This window comes from Sinocyclocheilus grahami, unplaced genomic scaffold (assembly GCF_001515645.1).
Source record: "Sinocyclocheilus grahami isolate Dianchi unplaced genomic scaffold, SAMN03320097.WGS_v1.1 scaffold426.1, whole genome shotgun sequence".
NCBI lineage: Eukaryota > Metazoa > Chordata > Actinopteri > Cypriniformes > Cyprinidae > Sinocyclocheilus > Sinocyclocheilus grahami.
The window spans coordinates 990,674-1,008,430 of NW_015505605.1; the positions used below are offsets into that span (position 1 = coordinate 990,674).

The 17,757-nt window shown below is 39.0% G+C and overlaps 2 protein-coding genes across 2 annotated transcripts in view; one reads left to right on the top strand and one right to left on the bottom strand.

Annotated features, from left to right (window-relative positions):
- The window catches only part of pdzrn3a (PDZ domain containing RING finger 3a), a 33,870-nt gene extending 22,415 nt beyond the window's left edge, over positions 1-11,455 (top strand). Inside the window, exons 4-10 of the mRNA XM_016233156.1 lie at positions 7,218-7,480; positions 7,613-7,703; positions 7,993-8,088; positions 8,243-8,305; positions 8,391-8,492; positions 8,720-8,821; positions 8,940-11,455. Of these exons, the coding sequence (XP_016088642.1) occupies positions 7,218-7,480; positions 7,613-7,703; positions 7,993-8,088; positions 8,243-8,305; positions 8,391-8,492; positions 8,720-8,821; positions 8,940-10,427 (2,205 nt within the window). The 3' untranslated portion in view covers positions 10,428-11,455. The remainder of the gene's footprint in view (positions 1-7,217; positions 7,481-7,612; positions 7,704-7,992; positions 8,089-8,242; positions 8,306-8,390; positions 8,493-8,719; positions 8,822-8,939) is intronic.
- A 449-nt stretch (positions 11,456-11,904) lies between these two features.
- Positions 11,905-16,957, bottom strand: LOC107551500 (serine/threonine-protein phosphatase 4 regulatory subunit 2-A-like). The gene is made up of 9 exons (XM_016233117.1): positions 16,758-16,957; positions 15,891-15,972; positions 14,498-14,668; positions 14,305-14,398; positions 14,138-14,175; positions 13,952-14,026; positions 13,648-13,785; positions 12,624-12,631; positions 11,905-12,517 (listed from the first exon to the last, which is right to left on the bottom strand). Exons 1-9 carry the CDS (start codon positions 16,789-16,791, stop codon positions 12,087-12,089), a joined length of 1,071 nt encoding a protein of 356 aa, XP_016088603.1. The 5' UTR covers positions 16,792-16,957; the 3' UTR covers positions 11,905-12,086.
- Positions 16,958-17,757: the final 800 nt, after the last annotated feature.

Sequence of the window (17,757 nt, forward strand, 5' to 3'; positions counted from 1 at the left end):
TAGGCTAACTTCAGTCAACATAACCAGCGTGACCACCTGCTTGCACAGGGAACATGCTGGGGCCTATTTTCAGGTGCTGCGTAATATCATTGCGCCTGCTGCACCCATGGTTCCTTGATTATTACGCCAGAATGAGAGTATAGTTCCTAGCCATATCACAACTTTTCATTTTCCATCGGTCTTAGTGCACGACGTAACTACAGAAGAGTCAAGTTTTAAATAGGAAAAATATAGAAACTCTTTGGTCATTTTTTTGAGTGAGATGCTAACGGTCTAATCAGATTCAATGATCTATGCTAAGCTACAGCTAAAAGTGCTATTGCCACACCCGGAGATCGGCTGAATGGATTCAAAAACGGTAAAACCTCAACTGTTTAACTCTAGGGGAGTTGGAAAATGAGCCTATTTTCAAAAATAGTGGAGTGTTCTTTTAACATTGGATTTTGGTTACACAACCTAAAAACAATTTAACAATGACATTAAACATTGAATTTACATAGAATTTTGGTCACCTGACGTCGCAACCGAAATTTAAACAAATATCAACGTCTTATGACGTTGTGTGCCTGCTGGGAAGTAACATTGCCAACTACTGGCCTGACATGCATAATACAGTGTTTATAGTTTTTTTTTTTTTATCTTACTGACTTGATGTAATTTCATCAGTATGTTCTTGTAGAGTTCTGAAACTTACAATTACGGTTGTTTTAATACTACAATAACTCGAATAAGGAAATTTTGATTTCTGATACCATGAACCATTCAAGTCCTGTTCATTTCTGCAGTAATGTGGTCCGAGTCAATGAATGCATGATGTTCCTCAGTAACCTTTACCCTGTCTGTGACATGCCACATTACATCACAGGCTGGAGCCCACAGGCTGAGCATTCATGTACTTTCGGAGGAATAACAAACAACAACACCCTCCAGTTGTGCTCGTACCGCTGCTGAGTGCTCTGACATACCAAAAGCTGCTCATTTTACTGCAACAATTTTCCTATCAACGTGCTCGTGCCAGTAATTGGAGAAGTGAGCTTTTTAATTGGCCCCCAACAAAACATTTTCACGACTTGTTTCCGCACATTACGAAACAGCCTCTTTTGCTCCACACCTGAGGAACGTGGCTATTATAATCTTCGGTAATGTGGTGGATTGTTGATTACGGGTTTGAATTGTTTTTATGATCATAAAAACAACATAGTTGAGGATATAGACAACACTTTCCTTTAATGAGAGGGGAAGATGGCTGCAGTGAATGGGAGGAGGGAACAAGCTCTCACATGCGTGGCTTACAGACACAAACACAGACTCACGCTGGAGTTGTTGTGTCTGTAAGCTTCAGTCTCTTTTGTGTACTGTTTGCTGATGTGTTTCCACCATGGGCTGCAGTCTCTGTACTATACAGCAGTCAGATGAGCACTACAAACTACTACAAAGCACATGTCAGGTAAAAAAAAAATGCATAGTTGTGAAGTTATGTTGTGTTTTGGTTGACTTGTCAGAGTCATTTTGGTTTGTTTATTCCTCATTAACATACGCCGGGAGTAACGGCTTCATAGTCTGATTAAATTCAAATTGATTAAGAAATGCCATTCATTTTTTATTGAATTAATCATAATTTGATTAAGACCATTGAATGAACACATTTCGAATGCCTTTGAGGTTACGCGGTTTGTCTCTGGAGGTTGTTTGCATGCTAAAAAGGTTGCGAAAGGTTATTTTGCCGAAGGAAGGAATGTGTTTTGGAGACCGTGTACATTTGACAGGGTCATGAGAGGGTCACACTCTACTGAAGAGATATGTTTGGCGTCTCATCAAAATACTTAATGAATGTGTGTTTGTTTGTTTGTGTGGTTTGGTTTATTATAGATCAGTGACGTTCCCACAACCTGACGTAACCTCCAGCTGAACCCCTGTATGGCTGAATGTGTGAACTGAACTCTTTAAAAGTTCTGAAAACTGAGGCTAAATGCAAATATTAAAATGCAACAAGCCATATTTTTGTGCATATTTAGAACTGTGAAATAAATAGGCTTATTAACTTCAGTCCAATAAAACGATATTTTATATTTTAGTGCATCACTTAGCAGAAACTAGAAAAATTTGGCAAATATTAACATTTATACTCTACATTTCATTGTTTGATTTTAAAAACTTTTTTTGTATTTTGGTACTGTGTAGTCTTGTGTAAAAAAAACAACAATTGAAGTTGTAAATAAGGGTGCTTTCACACTAGCACTTTTGGTGCGCACCCGGGTTCGATTGACGTCAGAGTTCGGTACGTTTGGATGATGTGAACGCTGTCTTCCGAACTCGGGTGCGCACCATAAACTGTATAAAAACATGGACGTAGTGTCCGTGATGTCACCCGTAGGTTCCTGAAGAGGTTTTTGAAGCTCAAAGTGGGCGGAGCCGGCCGTCGCCATCTTGGCAGCGCGTCACCGCGCGTCACTCCCAGATAATCGAAAATGAGCAAAAAGGCGGGAGCTGGTTGCTGAAACCACGCCCACCTAGCTCGACGGTGGTGACAGCAGCGGCAATCCACCTGCCACTCAAGTGGCCACGCCCTTAATTATGCAGAACTTTAAGGCTTAATATAATAGGGGTTATGCACAACAGACTTCCTTATTCTGTTAACCGGGTCTCGTCGCTTCCGGTTCAAGCGTTTTGCATATGCTTAGTTAAATATGAAGCAGTTTTACTCAAGATGCCTTCAAAGTAGATACCAATGATGATCATAACCAATTTCCATCACATATGCGGACTGATATCTCAAAGTTTTCTTTTTTTTAAATTCTTTTCACATTTAGATATAAAAATTGAATAAAACGTCAACAATAAAAACAGCTAGCTAGTTTAACTGATTATCTTAAAAGTTCATAGATATCGCTATTATTTAATACGGCTGTTAATACGTTCTCCGACAAGCAGAAGCAATAAGACCTGTTTTCCGGGTTTGGTCAGGTGATGTTCGACATATACCCTATTTAAAGGATGACTTATAAAAAAAATTCACCCCCTCACAGTTGTCATGAAGGGAAAAATTAAAAAGGGTGGTCTGGGGTACGGTTCAAGTGAACTCCGGTACGGTTCGCTGCTGGTGTGAATGCAATCGTACCAAATCCCGGAAGTGAACTGCTATTAATGACGTATTATTTGATAAAAATGTGTGTTTGTGTGTGTTTCACTCACTTTCCTGACGAGCATGACTGACACGCTGCAAACAGAGAGCTGTATATCTCATTTCTATTCGCCTTCAGAGTTCTTTAGAGCATTTGCATAAGCCAGACGTAAGTGCCGTTATGTACTGAAGCTTTGGAAACAAAACCAACGGTTCAAAAGCATAAATATAAAATTGAAGAGAACAATGCTACGCATTTTGCCGTCTTCTCCTGCGCCATCGTTACTAAGCAGCAGGGTAAACAGCTGCTGGCTTGATGACGCAAACGAACCGCGGTTCGGACCCAAATAATATAATGTGAACACGGTCCAGCGGGGGCAGGGAAGCAATCGAACTCGGGTTCGGACCAAGCAATCGAACCAAGTGTGAAAACACCCTAAAACAAGGATTATTTGAGTACATTTGACAAGAAAATAATATTTCAGGCTTTCTATTTGTGTCTCATGTTTTATTCAATGTGTTACTTGCAGTTTCTTTGTAATTATTTTTGCAATTTGCTAGCAGTTTCTAAGTAAAAAAAAGTCACAGCCTACATTTTATACATTGTATGAAGGAGAGAAGTAGGCAAATTATAGAATGTCATGCTTTTCAATTAAAAGATGGAAATAAAGTATCTTTATTTGATTAATTCATGAATTAAAAAAAAAGATCAACTGGTTAATCGGTTTACAAACTAGCTGAACCACTACATACAGAATGTGTCTTGATTTAATGCAACTTTAAAAGTAGTTGTAGTCAGGCAAAGGATGTCTCCTTGAATTAAACTCAACGTATATGCAGTACATTTTCTGCTCTGTGTGCCAAAAGGCATAAGAGAAACAGTGTGAGTGAGTGAATTTAAAGTAGTTTGTCAGCTCACACATGAATGGGCACACTGACAAAGTTCCCATGTGTGTTATTGCCACTGCAAGATTCCCGAACAGACAGCAGATTGAGTCGAGGTCCCTGAAGACATTAGCTTTGAGATTTGAGTCTTACAGCGCTTTGAAAAATGAAGTTCTCTCCCATTAGCTTACTGGCACATAGCCATTTCCTTGTGCAATTCAAAAGCTTTTACACACCCTGTTGGACTTCAATCAATGAATGAAATCTCACTAACTGTGTGATAATGTTAAAACCGAGCTTCCGGTCATAAATATCTCTGTGAATTTGTCCTTGCTCATTGAGGAACGGCTTTGCAATGTTTAGCCAAATGAACAGTTTTTAGGTCAAAAAGTCAGTGTTTCATATGACAGCATTTGAGTCTTGGTTCTTGGTTACCAAATCATTAACTTGTATCTTGCAGGTTCTGTTTTTATGTGTCTATATATTTTTCTCACTCCATGCAGTCAGCTATAAATATTTATAAACCTAGTAACTGAATTAACAGAGTTGAATAGATTGCATTATACCTGCTTTGTCTTTCTGTACCATACACCTGTTTGTTTATAGTTTTAATATTCAGATTTATACCAGAGGATTTTTATTATTACACATGATTTTAAAAAAAAAGTGTTGTGTAAAACAGTCCTCAGCTGTCCCACCTGCTATGCATTACCTGGAATACTGAATCCCCTCCTCAGAAATCAGCAATGTTTTTGGATTTTGACCTCAGATCTGGTTTTAAGGTTAATGTACAGCCAGCCACACATGGCACTCAAGTTCGGTATTCATTGCAGAGTTGGGACGACAATACATACAATTAAAGTGACATTTTAAGTGTATTTTCAAAAATATCAATGCTTGGTTTGCATTTCATAGAAGTATATAGAAGTTTTACTCCTTAGATTATGTAGATCTACAACCTGTTGAAGACCACTGTATAATGTGAAGTGAACCTTGCAAAAACAGTCGTATAGACATCAACATCTCGTATAGAATGCAAAGTCTTCTCGACTGGTGGAGCATGTAGAAGCAATGTCAATGTTATGGGTTCGAATCCCAGGGAAAATGCATATTGGTGTAGTAGGTGTACTTTGTATTCAGTTTTTATACACACATACATTTTATCAAAAAACGAAACATCCTTTATTTAGGATACTACATTTTAAATATAATTGTACAATCCAAATACACTTTTCAAATATTCATAGGAAAGGGTTTAAACAATGTTTTTCATGCTTGTTCAATTAACCATAAACAATTATTGCAGATGTGACCAGATCAATAAAATGCACTGATTGTAATATAAGACGCCTCGTTCTACAGTTCGACAGGAAGGGCAGCTGATCATCCTCGCAGTGTCAAACCACATGTGTCCCCCGTGTTTGAGAACTTGCAAGTGGCTTGGTGGAAGAGTGGAGTAACATCTTACAGCAAGAACTAGCAAATATGGCTCAGTTCATGAGGATGTACTTAAAGCAGCTGGTGGACACAGAAGATACTCACTAGCCCCGTTTCCACCGCAGGAACTTTACCCAGGAACTAGGGACTTTGGACTGGTACTTGGTGTGTTTCCACCGCAGGAACCAGGATCTAAAAAAAGTTCCGGGTAAAAAATTGCCTCTCAGAAAGTCCTTGCTCGCGGGGTACTACTTTTTCAAAGGTCTGGAACTTTCGGGGGCGGGACTTGGGCGCTAAACATGCTGATTGGTTGAGTTCACGCAGCATTGTATTTCAACCACCATTTATTCAGATAATTTTCAAAATATTACTGTTATTGTGTCATGAAATGTAGTTTTAAAAGTATTTCAGGCAAGAATGTAGTTGTTTAAAACTCAAATCTGCGGTTTAATTATAAAGACGGTGCCTATTTAAAAATGTGTTTCGCCGATTTCGGAGACGTGAGCTCCACGCGGTCAGCGGGCGCTCAGTGCTCATGTTTCCCGACGGAGCAGCTCTGATGTCTCTTTAGTGGTTAAACATAAGATATCATTTGTTTTGGGTAAATCTAACTGGTAATCTTTGGTCTTTATTCTATTAATCTATTAATGTTAAAATGAAAATAAAGAGGCAATGCTGTTTGATATATTTCGTTTCATTGTAATGTAGGTTGTATACATTCCCTGAACTACATTTCTGTAGCTATTAATATGTTTAAATGAAAACGAAAGGAGGCAGTGATGTTTGATAACATATTTCGTCTTATTGTAAATACAGTGAGGAAAATTGCAGTAGCCAAGGCGAGCTGACTGATATTATCAAGTACGCTGCTGGTTGCAGAATTACTGGACTTGCGTCGTCCCATCCGCTGGAGTTTACACTCCCGAATCGAACTCGCAAAGTCCGAACTACCGAATGATGCAATTTCGAAATTTGCGTACTTGGTATTGAGAAACGTGCAACCTATGTCACCAGACTATTTGCCTATTCTTCACGGTACTTTAGACCGCGATGGAAACGCAGACAGCAACAGGTCTGGGGGAAAGAAAGTTCCTGGGACAAATTGTTCCAGGTAATTTCGGTGGAAAAGCGGCTACTGTGACTTTTGATATTAGCCTCCATTTGTTTAGGGACACATTATTCCATTTCTGTTCAATAGGGGCCAGTCATGGATTTTTAACCCAAAGGTCACAGATTCGATTCTTAGTACCAGCAGGAATTGTAGGTGGAAAGAGTGAATGTACAGCACTCTCTTCCACCTTCAATACCTACAACTGAGGTACCCTTGAGCAAGGCACCAAACACCCAATTGCTCCCTGGGCACCAGCTGCTCACAACTCTGGGTGTGTTCAGTGTGTGTGGGTCTATGCACCTGGATGGGCTAAATGCAGAGCACAATTTCAGAGTATGGGTCACCATACTTGGCCACTTGTCATGTCAATTTAAGTGTCTGTGAACTTGTTCAGTTTATGACTCAGTTAAATCTTTTGATGTTCATACAAATATTTACATTTTTTAAAAGTTGAATGTGAGATGATGTTTCTTTCTTGTCTGAGTTAAGCCACAAACTGACCCCCAAAAGAAGTTACAATATCACTTACAAGGTTCCAATATACTATTGTTAGTAGTTAATGTGGACTTTTTCCCATGGTTAAAGAGCATTGAATACTATGCATCATTATTCTGAGATTCTTGTCCCACATGTCTGATTTTATTCAAACTCTTTATTCTGTAGGTAAATGGAAGAAGCATGTCTGTTGCCACCCATGATCAAGCAGTAGAGGCTTTCCAAACTGCCAAAGACCCTATTGAGGTTCAGGTACTGCGCAGGACAGCACACAAGACTTGCAAGACTCTTAAACCAGCCCGAGGAATGGACAACAGTACTCAGACCATCATTACGCTGAAAACATCGAAACATATACAGACTTTGGCCAAGTTAACATCACCTTCAACACCATGTATGGCTTTGCTGGACAGTTTCTGTTCGCCTTCACAGTAAGTGCTTATCAGTGTTTATTTCACCAACTGCATCAAAACAAAGAATCTTAATAGAAATTTTCATTTTAAAATGAGATATTTTGTCAACGCGGCTTCAGTTAATTCAGCTAATTTTTCATTGTATTGAAGGTATCAAATGGCAAGACGTGACTCACCTTACCCCTCAGACTTCCATGACGATGTACAGAAAGACATTGAGAGTAGAGGACTGGAATATGTGGTATTGTGTTTGCATAGACTGTATTCACTCACTCTCCTGAGCAGTGCACGCTTAAATCATGTTTAATCTGTGTGTCTCCTGAGGTCATTTTAATTTTGATTTCATATACCCACTAATATGGCCAAGACCACTTTAATTACACATGGATTTACTATGCAAATGAATCATCATCTATATAAGTGCAGCAAGCACTACAAATTCTCAGACTGGCTTTGGTTTATGTCTTATGTTAACAATGACTAAAATGCTAAATCTTTGTCATCAAAATCAATTTCCTGTGTTTTAATAGGAGGTGGATCTGCAGAGGAAAACCACTCAGGATAAGCTTGGCCTGAAGTTGTGTTACAAGACGGATGATGAGAAGTCTGCCATTTATATTAGCGAGGTAGGGTTCTGCAGTGGGAATTTCTCAGGACAGTAATTGTTAAGGCAGTTTTTCCGACAATTACATTTTTGGTTTAGTACTTGCTTAGTGTAGCTTTAGGTGTTCGAGTCTATTCACAGTTAAGGCTAAATGCATTGTTCTTACCCTACTTAAGATTGCTCCAGAAGGAATTGCAGCAAAAGATGGCAGAGTCCAGGAAGGAGACCGGATTATCCAGGTAGAATTTATTCTATTGGGTTTGTTTTGAATATGTTGGCTCAAACAAAACAAAGCTTTTAATATTTTTTCTTCACGTGCTGAAGATCAATGGAATGGACATCCAGAGCCATGAGGAGGCAGTGACACTTCTGACCAAGGTGGAGAGTAAGAATGTAACCCTCCTAGTGGCTCGACCAGAAAGTCAGGTCTGCTAACTGTTCTGTGAACTTGCAGATAAAGATTTTGGTCAATTACATTTGATTTATCTCAGGAGTTTCCAATCCTGCTCCGGTAGGACCACTTTTCTGCAAACCTAATTAAAACACCTCAACTAACTGGACCAAAATTGTGCATGAAGTGGCCCTTCTGTAGCAGTTTTGGACATCTATGTTTGAAGTAAAAGAATGACATTGCATTTCGGTATGGGTTGCAGGATGTTGGCTGGTTGGAGGATAGAAACAACTTAGATGACTTGCACATGGGCACACTGGAGCATCACAAGGTCAAGGAGTTCACTACAAGTATGCTGCAGCAGGTAAGTTAATAAGGGTCAAGTCAACAGTGAATTGCTCGCTTCATCCAATTACAGGAGCTATTCTTACTATTAACGTGATTTGCAAGCTATTAAAAGTACTTCCCTCTCTATTTAACAGAGCACAAATGAAGAAGATGGAGGCACTACAGATACGGCTACTTTACTATCCAACCAGCATGAGAAAGACAGCGGCGTAGGCCGCACAGATGAAAGCACTCGTAATGATGAAAGCTCAGAGCAGGACATCTTGGGGGATGACCAGAATTCCCTCTGTGACACTCTCCCAGAAAACCACAAGAAGTACAACTATAATCAGGACACTGTCGAAAGTGGGGACATGCACTTAAGCAATGACTCCTTCCTTTCGGCTGACAATGGAGATAGTGGAAACTTCCTTGGTATACCTGGCACGGCATGTGAACGTTTCCGGAAACTGCTTGAATTGAAATCTATGGTGAATGGTAACAGTCTTCAGGGATTTCTGGAGCATACTGCCACACTGTATGGAAAGGGGGTTAATGTAGACTGTGATGATCAGGAGATTCAGATGCTTAATGAGGAGTTGCTTAACATTGAGCTGGAATGCCTGAGTATCATGCAAGCACACAGGCTTCAGGCTGAAGGTGGTAATCAGCAAGCCAAAAAACCTAGTGCCAAGCACTTTTTTGAGCAAGTCCATCAGGACCTCATCAATAACCAAGTGGACAACGAAGGCTCTACTAGTGCTTACAACACTGGAGAGAGCTGCTGGAGTTTACATCCTACTCTGGAAGCAGATTCTGTTGTATCCCAAAGGATGGTTGCTGGAGACAAGGGTAAAGGTTCTCCCATGCATAGACGCAACTCAACAACAGCATGCTCCAAACATAACCTCTCTCCCATTCAGGAGATCAGCCCTACCAAGAGTTTACCTGGAGATCCAGAGGTTACAAATCAGGGGAAAAGAAAGAGTAAGAAAAAGAACCCAAGGAAGAGTCTTTTGACATCCTTGCGTCATTCCTCATACAAGAACACCTACATCCCAGCCCATGCACAACATTACCAAAGCTACATGCAACTTATCCAGCAGAAATCAGCTGTGGAATATGCCCAGAGTCAAGTCAGCTTAGCCAGCCTGTGCAAGAATGCAGATACCACCCCCACGAAGTCCAGGCCCAAGACGGGGTGGAAGGTAAAGATCCGTAGTGATGGAACAAGGTACATAACCAAAAGGCCTATCAGGGACCAGCTTCTGAAGGAGCGAGCTTTGCGCATTCGAGAAGAACGCTGCAGTGCAACTACAGATGACGATGCAGCCAGCGAACTAAAACTGGGTCGATACTGGAACAAGGAGGAGCGCAAACAGCATGCGGCACAAGCTAAAGAACAGCGTCAACGGCGGGAACTCTTGAAGCAGTGCTGCATAGAGAGCAAAGAACAAGCCGGAGCACTGGACGACAAGAAGGAGCCTGATATTATCCAGCTTAGCCGTAAAAAGATGATGAAGAGGAGGAACAAGAGGATATTTGACAATTGGATGACCATTCAGGAGCTGCTGACACATGGCACAATGTCCACAGATAGTACAAGACTATATAATTCCTTTCTTTCTGTGACTACAGTATAAGGGGTTGCGTGGTTTAGGGCACTTTACTAGTTTACGGTGTAAAATCATGTGAGGGTTGGTATGGGAAATCTTGCCTCATTTCAAGAGGTGGGTCATTTAGGGACTTAAGTATGAAAGAGATTTGTGAGACACAGTAGTTTGAGTACATAACCGTGATGATGAATTAAAGTAAACCACAGATTTCCTATCTTAATACTTTATAGAACTTGAGGGTGCACTAACATTGCAGTTTGTACTGAAATGTTTTATTGAACGACTCATCATAGTTTAATGTAAGAACAAATGCGAATCTATTTTATGTGAAATTCTAGCTCTTATTTGCAGTTACTGCCCATTACTTGCATATCACCCACTTATTAAATGTGATGGCTAGCAATATTAGGTTTCACTTAAACATTGCGGTGAAAATGAATTGTTTCTGTGACCTGATATTCCAAAGAGTTTTATTCAGATATGTTATAAATGTCTCCGGTTGCCACAGATTAAGCATATCACTGCTTTTAATGTGAACATTTATTGCTCTTCAGAAATACTGTTGAAAGCCCAAGCATTCAGTTCACATGATGGGAGACCATACAATTTTCACTTTTCACAAAAGCAGTGAACACTTATAATCTACAAAATCTAATTTAAAAATTCTACATATCAAAAAGGAGCTGTGGAAATAGGTATGGGTAGAACAGCCTGTATACATGTCTGTAGGAAGCATGAAAAGTACAGTTTAAGAGATGTTGGTGTTGACAGTGTTGCTCATTTTAACCTTTTTACAACTGTTTGCCATTGTTTGATGAAACAAAATGAAAATCTTATAACAAATAAGGATGGCTCAATAGTGGTTAAGCATAATATGTCAGTCGAAAAGACAGGCTCACTATATTAAGTTACACATTGCAACCAACAACACTCGAGCATCTAGTGCATGGAAAGTCACATTAGTCCATTTTAGAATCTATTTACCAGCATCAGTGGATTAACATGTCGGTGCTATGCTGGGAAGGCAGTTAAAATAAAAGGACCTAAAAATAAAAGAAAAATAGCAAAGAAAGGAAATCGGTCTAATGCTGCTATTGAGCACTTTGTGCTACAAGCCAGCAGATGAATGCAGAAGGCAATATAAGGGGAAAGGGGTGTTCTCCTGGAATGTTTAGACACTGGTCTGCCGGCCAACGGGAACCCTGAGATCATCCGTTGACTAAACCAAAGGAAGTGCACACACACCCCTCACCCCTACAAACATATGCACACATTCACACAAACCAAAGATTTGCCACGTTTTCACTCTTAGTAGAGCAGGAGAGAGATGAAAGGTGTTTTACCCGACAGCTTTAGAATGTGTTGATGTGGAGTTGATGGACGCCCATGATTAGAACAGGATTACAGAAAACTGCCATGGACACAAGGCATTCGAGTTACTCAATGGCAAACGCTCCACTTAACCACCAGAAAGATGAGCTTCCAGTATTTTTAGTTGTTCTTCAGAGAAGAGCCCATATTAAGAGAAGATGCCCGAATAAGGGTCATAAGGAGTAGATGTGTCACAAGAAGTCATCAGAATGCCCTCCTCTCCTGGTCTATAAAGGATCTGCTAAACTCGCAGGATAAGTGATTTTTGGGGTTTTGTACAGTAGAGTGTAAAAATCAATCATGTACAGCCAAACTTCAGTCTTGCTCCATGGTGTCATCTGCAGTCTCTGAGCTGTCTGAACTGATTTCTGCAGTGGTACTGCCCTCTGCCGTCAGCTCTGTGGAACTGCTGGGACATGCAGATGGAGTCTCTGCACTGGACACTCCCTCGTCACTGCTATTATTGCTGCTGCAGCTGCTACTGCTGCTGCTGACTGGGTCATTTCTCTCGTCCGTTTCCTGAGCCTCGGCGCTCTCTTCCCTCTCCGACCGCTGTTCTGGTAGATCTGATTTGCTGCCGGTCGCCTGATTGTGGGAAGGGTCGGGTGAATCTTCTGAAGTGGATTTGTCAACCCTGTTTTCTATGACCTCTGACTGTGTACTCGAGGGTTCTGCAGAGAGAGGAGCAGAAAACGTAAATGTATGCAAACAGCTGCTGATATGCAAAAATATAAGCACAGCAGTTACTCACATGACCAAACTGATTGAAATAAAACAAGAACAAATCATATTAATGGCTTATTTTACACTGATTGAACCCAAACCCTATGGTCTATTATGCTTTTCAGTCACCCACATTCCTTGTACATCGAGGAATGTACAATATGTTAAAAACAAATAATAAAAAATACACCAGGTTAAACGTTTGGACACACTTGACTAAATGAGACGTCTTTTTAAAACCGAAGTTCAACAGAAATAATAAATAATACAAAAAAAAAAAAAGTGTAAACTATTAACAACCCAGTTGTTAGTTGGTAGTTCTTCTGACCATTGGCATTTATTACAAGAATCTCTTTATGTTAAAAACAAATAAAGTTGGCTTCATCAGCCATCAGATAGTGGAGACTTCCCTGCTTTTAGACCTCCAAAGTAAACAAAGACTAGACATAAAAAAAGCTTTAAAAGCCTGCGATTACTCAGATATAGCTTTCATCTAGACATGCTAAATCTCCAGTTTAAACAAAAAAAACGATTGTCCCACAGAAAAATGGTCCCCCCCTCCCCTCAAATGCTAAAGTACTTCTTTACCAATGAGACAAGTGTCAACGAGGGGCTTAAATGAAATGAGAAACTATGTGGAAAATCACTTGTAAACTGAATTTACTGCAATTTATGCATCAAATATATAGAAAATATTAGGAATTTAGATAAGTAAAATGGTTAAATGGATAACTCTTTAAAATAAGGTTCATTAGTTAACATGAACTAATAATGAACAATACTTCAACATCATTTATTAATCTTAGTCGATGTTAATTTCAGCATTTAATGCATTATTAAAATCACAAGTTGTGTCTGTTAACAATAATGCACAGTGAACTAACATGAACAAGCAATGAACGACTATTTTCATTAACTAACATTCACAATAGTGCAATAAATGTTCATTGTTTGTTCATGTTAGTCATTCATTCCATTAACTAATGTTAACAAATGACACCTATTGTAAAGTGTTACCTAAATATGTAAAATAACAGCTGCAACTTTAACAAGCCTAATGAGTTCTTACAAAAACACAACAAAAAATACAGAATCTTTCAATGGGTCTAAATCTATTGAACAAGTGTATCACATCCTGGCATTTTGTACTTACTTGACTGTTCTGTCTGATTGCTCTGATGCTTGTTCTTTGCTTTCTGTGCTGTCAGGAAGGCCGTTGGTAGCTACACTGCTGGACAGGGAGAGTTTTGGTCTGTTCAGTGGCCTGTGTGTTCCTGGACCGTTCACATTTCTATCACAGACAATCAAAGACACATCAAGCCATCAGACAGTAAAATTAAGTCCAAAATTAAGTCCTCTCTTTACAGTGAGCGCTAACATTTCAAACTGAATTGGTTTAGTGACCCATGAGGCTGATTTCAAAGTTTCCACAATGCTGGTTAAAGTGATAAACTCACCTATCTGGAAACGCTGAAGCGTTACCAGGGAACATGACACCATTCATTCTGTTCACACAACCTGACCCTTTTTTCCTGTTAAAATAAAAGATGCATTAAAGAACAGATTTTGAACACATTACAAGCATCACTGAGAGCTGCCCACTCAGAAAACAGTCAACTAGAGCAGGAAAGAGTTTAACTCACTCCGAGGTAGGATACACACAACTGACCACCATCACATTCTGAAAATGAAAAAGATTTCATTCAGCTGAGTGGAGAGCGTTAATCGGCTTTAAGACCTTCAGAAAACAAGGCACAGATCAAATTCACTCCCAAAGTTTTGGTTGTTTATTTCCTTGAATGCAACATACCTTCTCCACACCCCTGAGGAACTTGTCTGTTCCTGCGTAGTTTCTTTTTGGCTCAGTAAGAAGCTCACAAAGACGCTGAATAGTGAAAGGAATCCTGGAAAAAAAAAAGAAGAAGATATATATATCAATTTCATTGAAATGCTTTCAAAAAGGGACTACAGAACAACTGTGGAATATGCATGTCGTCCCTTACCCGTTGTATCCATTGACGATTTTAAGAATCCTCTGCTTCATCTCCTCAAAGGGAATGTACTCAACGTTTGGATTGGCAGGTCCCCGTTGCTCTGGACATGAGTCCTTAAAATCATCCATCACTTTCTCCAGTTTAAAGAGGAAGTAACCTTTAATCTGAGACCACTGAATCCTGATGATGTAGAAAGCAATAATGAAGATACAAATCTGAAACTTCACATTTACATTTTATTGTAGGGATGCACCCAAATGAAAATTCTGGGCCGAAACCGAAAATTCTGGATGCACTTGGGCGAAAACCGAAACCGAAAATGCTTTGTAATGATTATTTAATATTTTGCAAGACTTTTTAAATTAACAATTACTGAATTTTAAAAACACAACATACTTTTTTACTGACAGTAACACATTAACATTAGTTAACTACTTTAGTTAACATGAACGGATGAACAATACTACTTCAGCATTTATTAATCTTAGTTGATGTTAATTTCAATTTTTACTAACGCATTATTAAAATCAACAGTTGCGCTTGTTAACAGATAATGCACTCTGAATTAACATGAACTAACAGTGAACTGTATTCTCATTAACTAACATTAGGAAAGATGAATAAATACTGTTATAAATGTATTGTTCATGTTAGTTAGTAGGCTACATTAACTAACACTAACTAATGGAACCTTATTGTAAAGTGTTGCCTTAATATTAATTGAGGGGAAGTTAACGTTTGATGAAAAACTTTAAAAAGGGCACATTAAACAAAAAATAAAGATAATGCACGTTTAGAATAAACCCTGCAATATTTCTTTAAAAAATTAGAACTGCCTATTTTGATTTGCTGTTTGAAGAAGCCCTATAGAAGCCTATTTTTTGCCTTAGGGGAGAGGGAAAAAAATGTACTCATGACTTATCACACAATTCTGACTTTTAGTTATGTTAGGTTTTATTCTTTGAATTTTCCGTTTCTCTCTATTAAAGCGTGATTATTTTGTGGATACATGGGTCTGTCTGGATCAGAAAATGTTCTTGCACATTTATTTCATGTTCATATTAACGCACAAAATCAAATATTACATTCATGAAATGAACATTCTGTTCAAAGAATACATTTTATGACCCGTGCAGACACTTTCAATTATAAGAAAAGAAAAGAAAAATCTGAATTGTGAGATGTTAAAAGGCCTGAATCATGAGATATAAACTCAGAACTTGCACTATACAAACGCAGAATTGTAAGACAAAGTCAGAATTATGTGATGAAAAGTCACAATTACCCGTTTTATTCCGAGGTTTAAACCAGGCTAGTGTCCTTGAAAAAAGTGTGTCTATAAAAGCAATGTTCTCTTTAGAACAGCATCTGTGGAATCTGTGTGTGCGAGAACTGAACTTACATGGTCTCTCCTGTTTTCGCAACATGCGATAGAAACTGATCCAAAATGGGGCAGGTTTCCTTTTCTCCTTTCTTCTCGAAATCTACAGTGAACAACAAAGTAAAATAATAACGCTTCTTGTAGAAATACTTTCATTCTATTGCATACTCGGTCTACCATTACTGATATCTTACTTAATTTTTTTATTGCTTACAGTGTGCATTCATGCTATGGCAATTTTGTATGAAGAATGCCAATGGAGCACTTTGAAACGGACATTTCTGACATGGTGCCTGAACTGAAGCATTTACAATATGATCATGGAGGAAAACTGGATTATGGAGGTGTCAAAATATTTGTATACGATCTAATATCTTGAGTTTATAAACAATGTCAGCATCAATGCCTCGCTCAGTCAGCAACTTTGGCTCTTCTGTAGTTATTGTGTAATCCACTCACACCTTTCTACAAAGTTATGCCACACAAATAAGCGCCCGAGAAACTTTTTTTTGCTGACTATGCAGCTAAGTTAACGCAAGTAAGAAGTTTCAGACAGTAACGTTAAATAAGCGACTAAGCTAGTGTATTGAGTGCTCACATTATAACAGCAGTGTAGCTCAGAGCTAACCGGCTTTCTATCTTGTTGCTGGGTTGCAGAGCACTTTATCAACTTCCGACCAGGTACATCAACAAAATCAACTCAAACACATTTTCTGTGTACTGCTGAGAACCAATCGATATCGATTACTCGTGATATTTAATGCTTTCCCCCGCTGGATCAACACCTAGCATCGGCTGCTAGTTTGAGTTCCTAGCTTAGCTTACAAGCTAACGAATTTACCAAACCTTTTCTGTTAACCGTTATTGGTCAGATGGTGCCTGCGGTACCTCTAAATGCTCCCATAAGTGTGTCGACTTCCATTGTGGAGGTATGTTTGCTACTCTCTGGTCTCTCTGAGTCCAGCTGGAAACAGAAAGATGGCAACAGCGACACGGAGAAAACAGCAGCAGATCTTTAATATGGCGCCGGTGACGTCACTGCCTGCCTGGCTGCTGCTGCGCATGCGCATGCGCCGGGTCTGCGTGTTGATGAAAACTCTTCATCCTGCATAGAGGAGCAAGAAACAATATTGTTTATATATCAATCTGTAACCTTTGTGCTTCTATCTACTAAAAAAATAAAAGACAGAAAGAAAAAAGTTGAAGGTAAAATTACAAGTGGAACTTGTAACATATATTGTAGCTTGTATACTGATATTTAGATGTTTAGGCAGAGGCAGTGATTTTTCAATCCAGGAAACACATAAAAAACAGTTCTGGCTGGTTCTGATGCTTTATGTCTTTCTTATGGGGCTGCACTGAAATAGCACTTATCAATACTATGTAATGAAGAACAGCACTGAAGAATAGCAGAATAATAACAAAGGAATTTTAGAACTCAGAACTTAATCATAGGAAAATGAAGAGCAGGGCTGTAAACATGAACGGATATGTAATTCGGTGAAACGGAATACGTTTAAATATGTCTGAATATATTTGCAAGACACTGTAAATTAAAAGCTAACCAGAGGGAAGCAGTGTATGCACGAAGATTGAAGTTGTATTGTTCATTATTCTCCTCTCTCCTTTATTTTATTATTCTCCTCTCAGTTATTGCTAACCTTAATTTAAAGTCTTTCTATAATTTGTTCCTTTGTGAATCCACAAATGGAGCTTATACATATATTAAGGGTCATTAAACTTGCGTGTCTTTTTTAAAACTGTAACGTTAAATAAGATCTGAATTATCTAAGGGCTTAGATAAAGTGTGTGTGTGTGTGTGTACTGGTTTATATATCCTGGTGGGGACTTAAACCTGACTACACACAGACTCATGGGGACTCGTGTC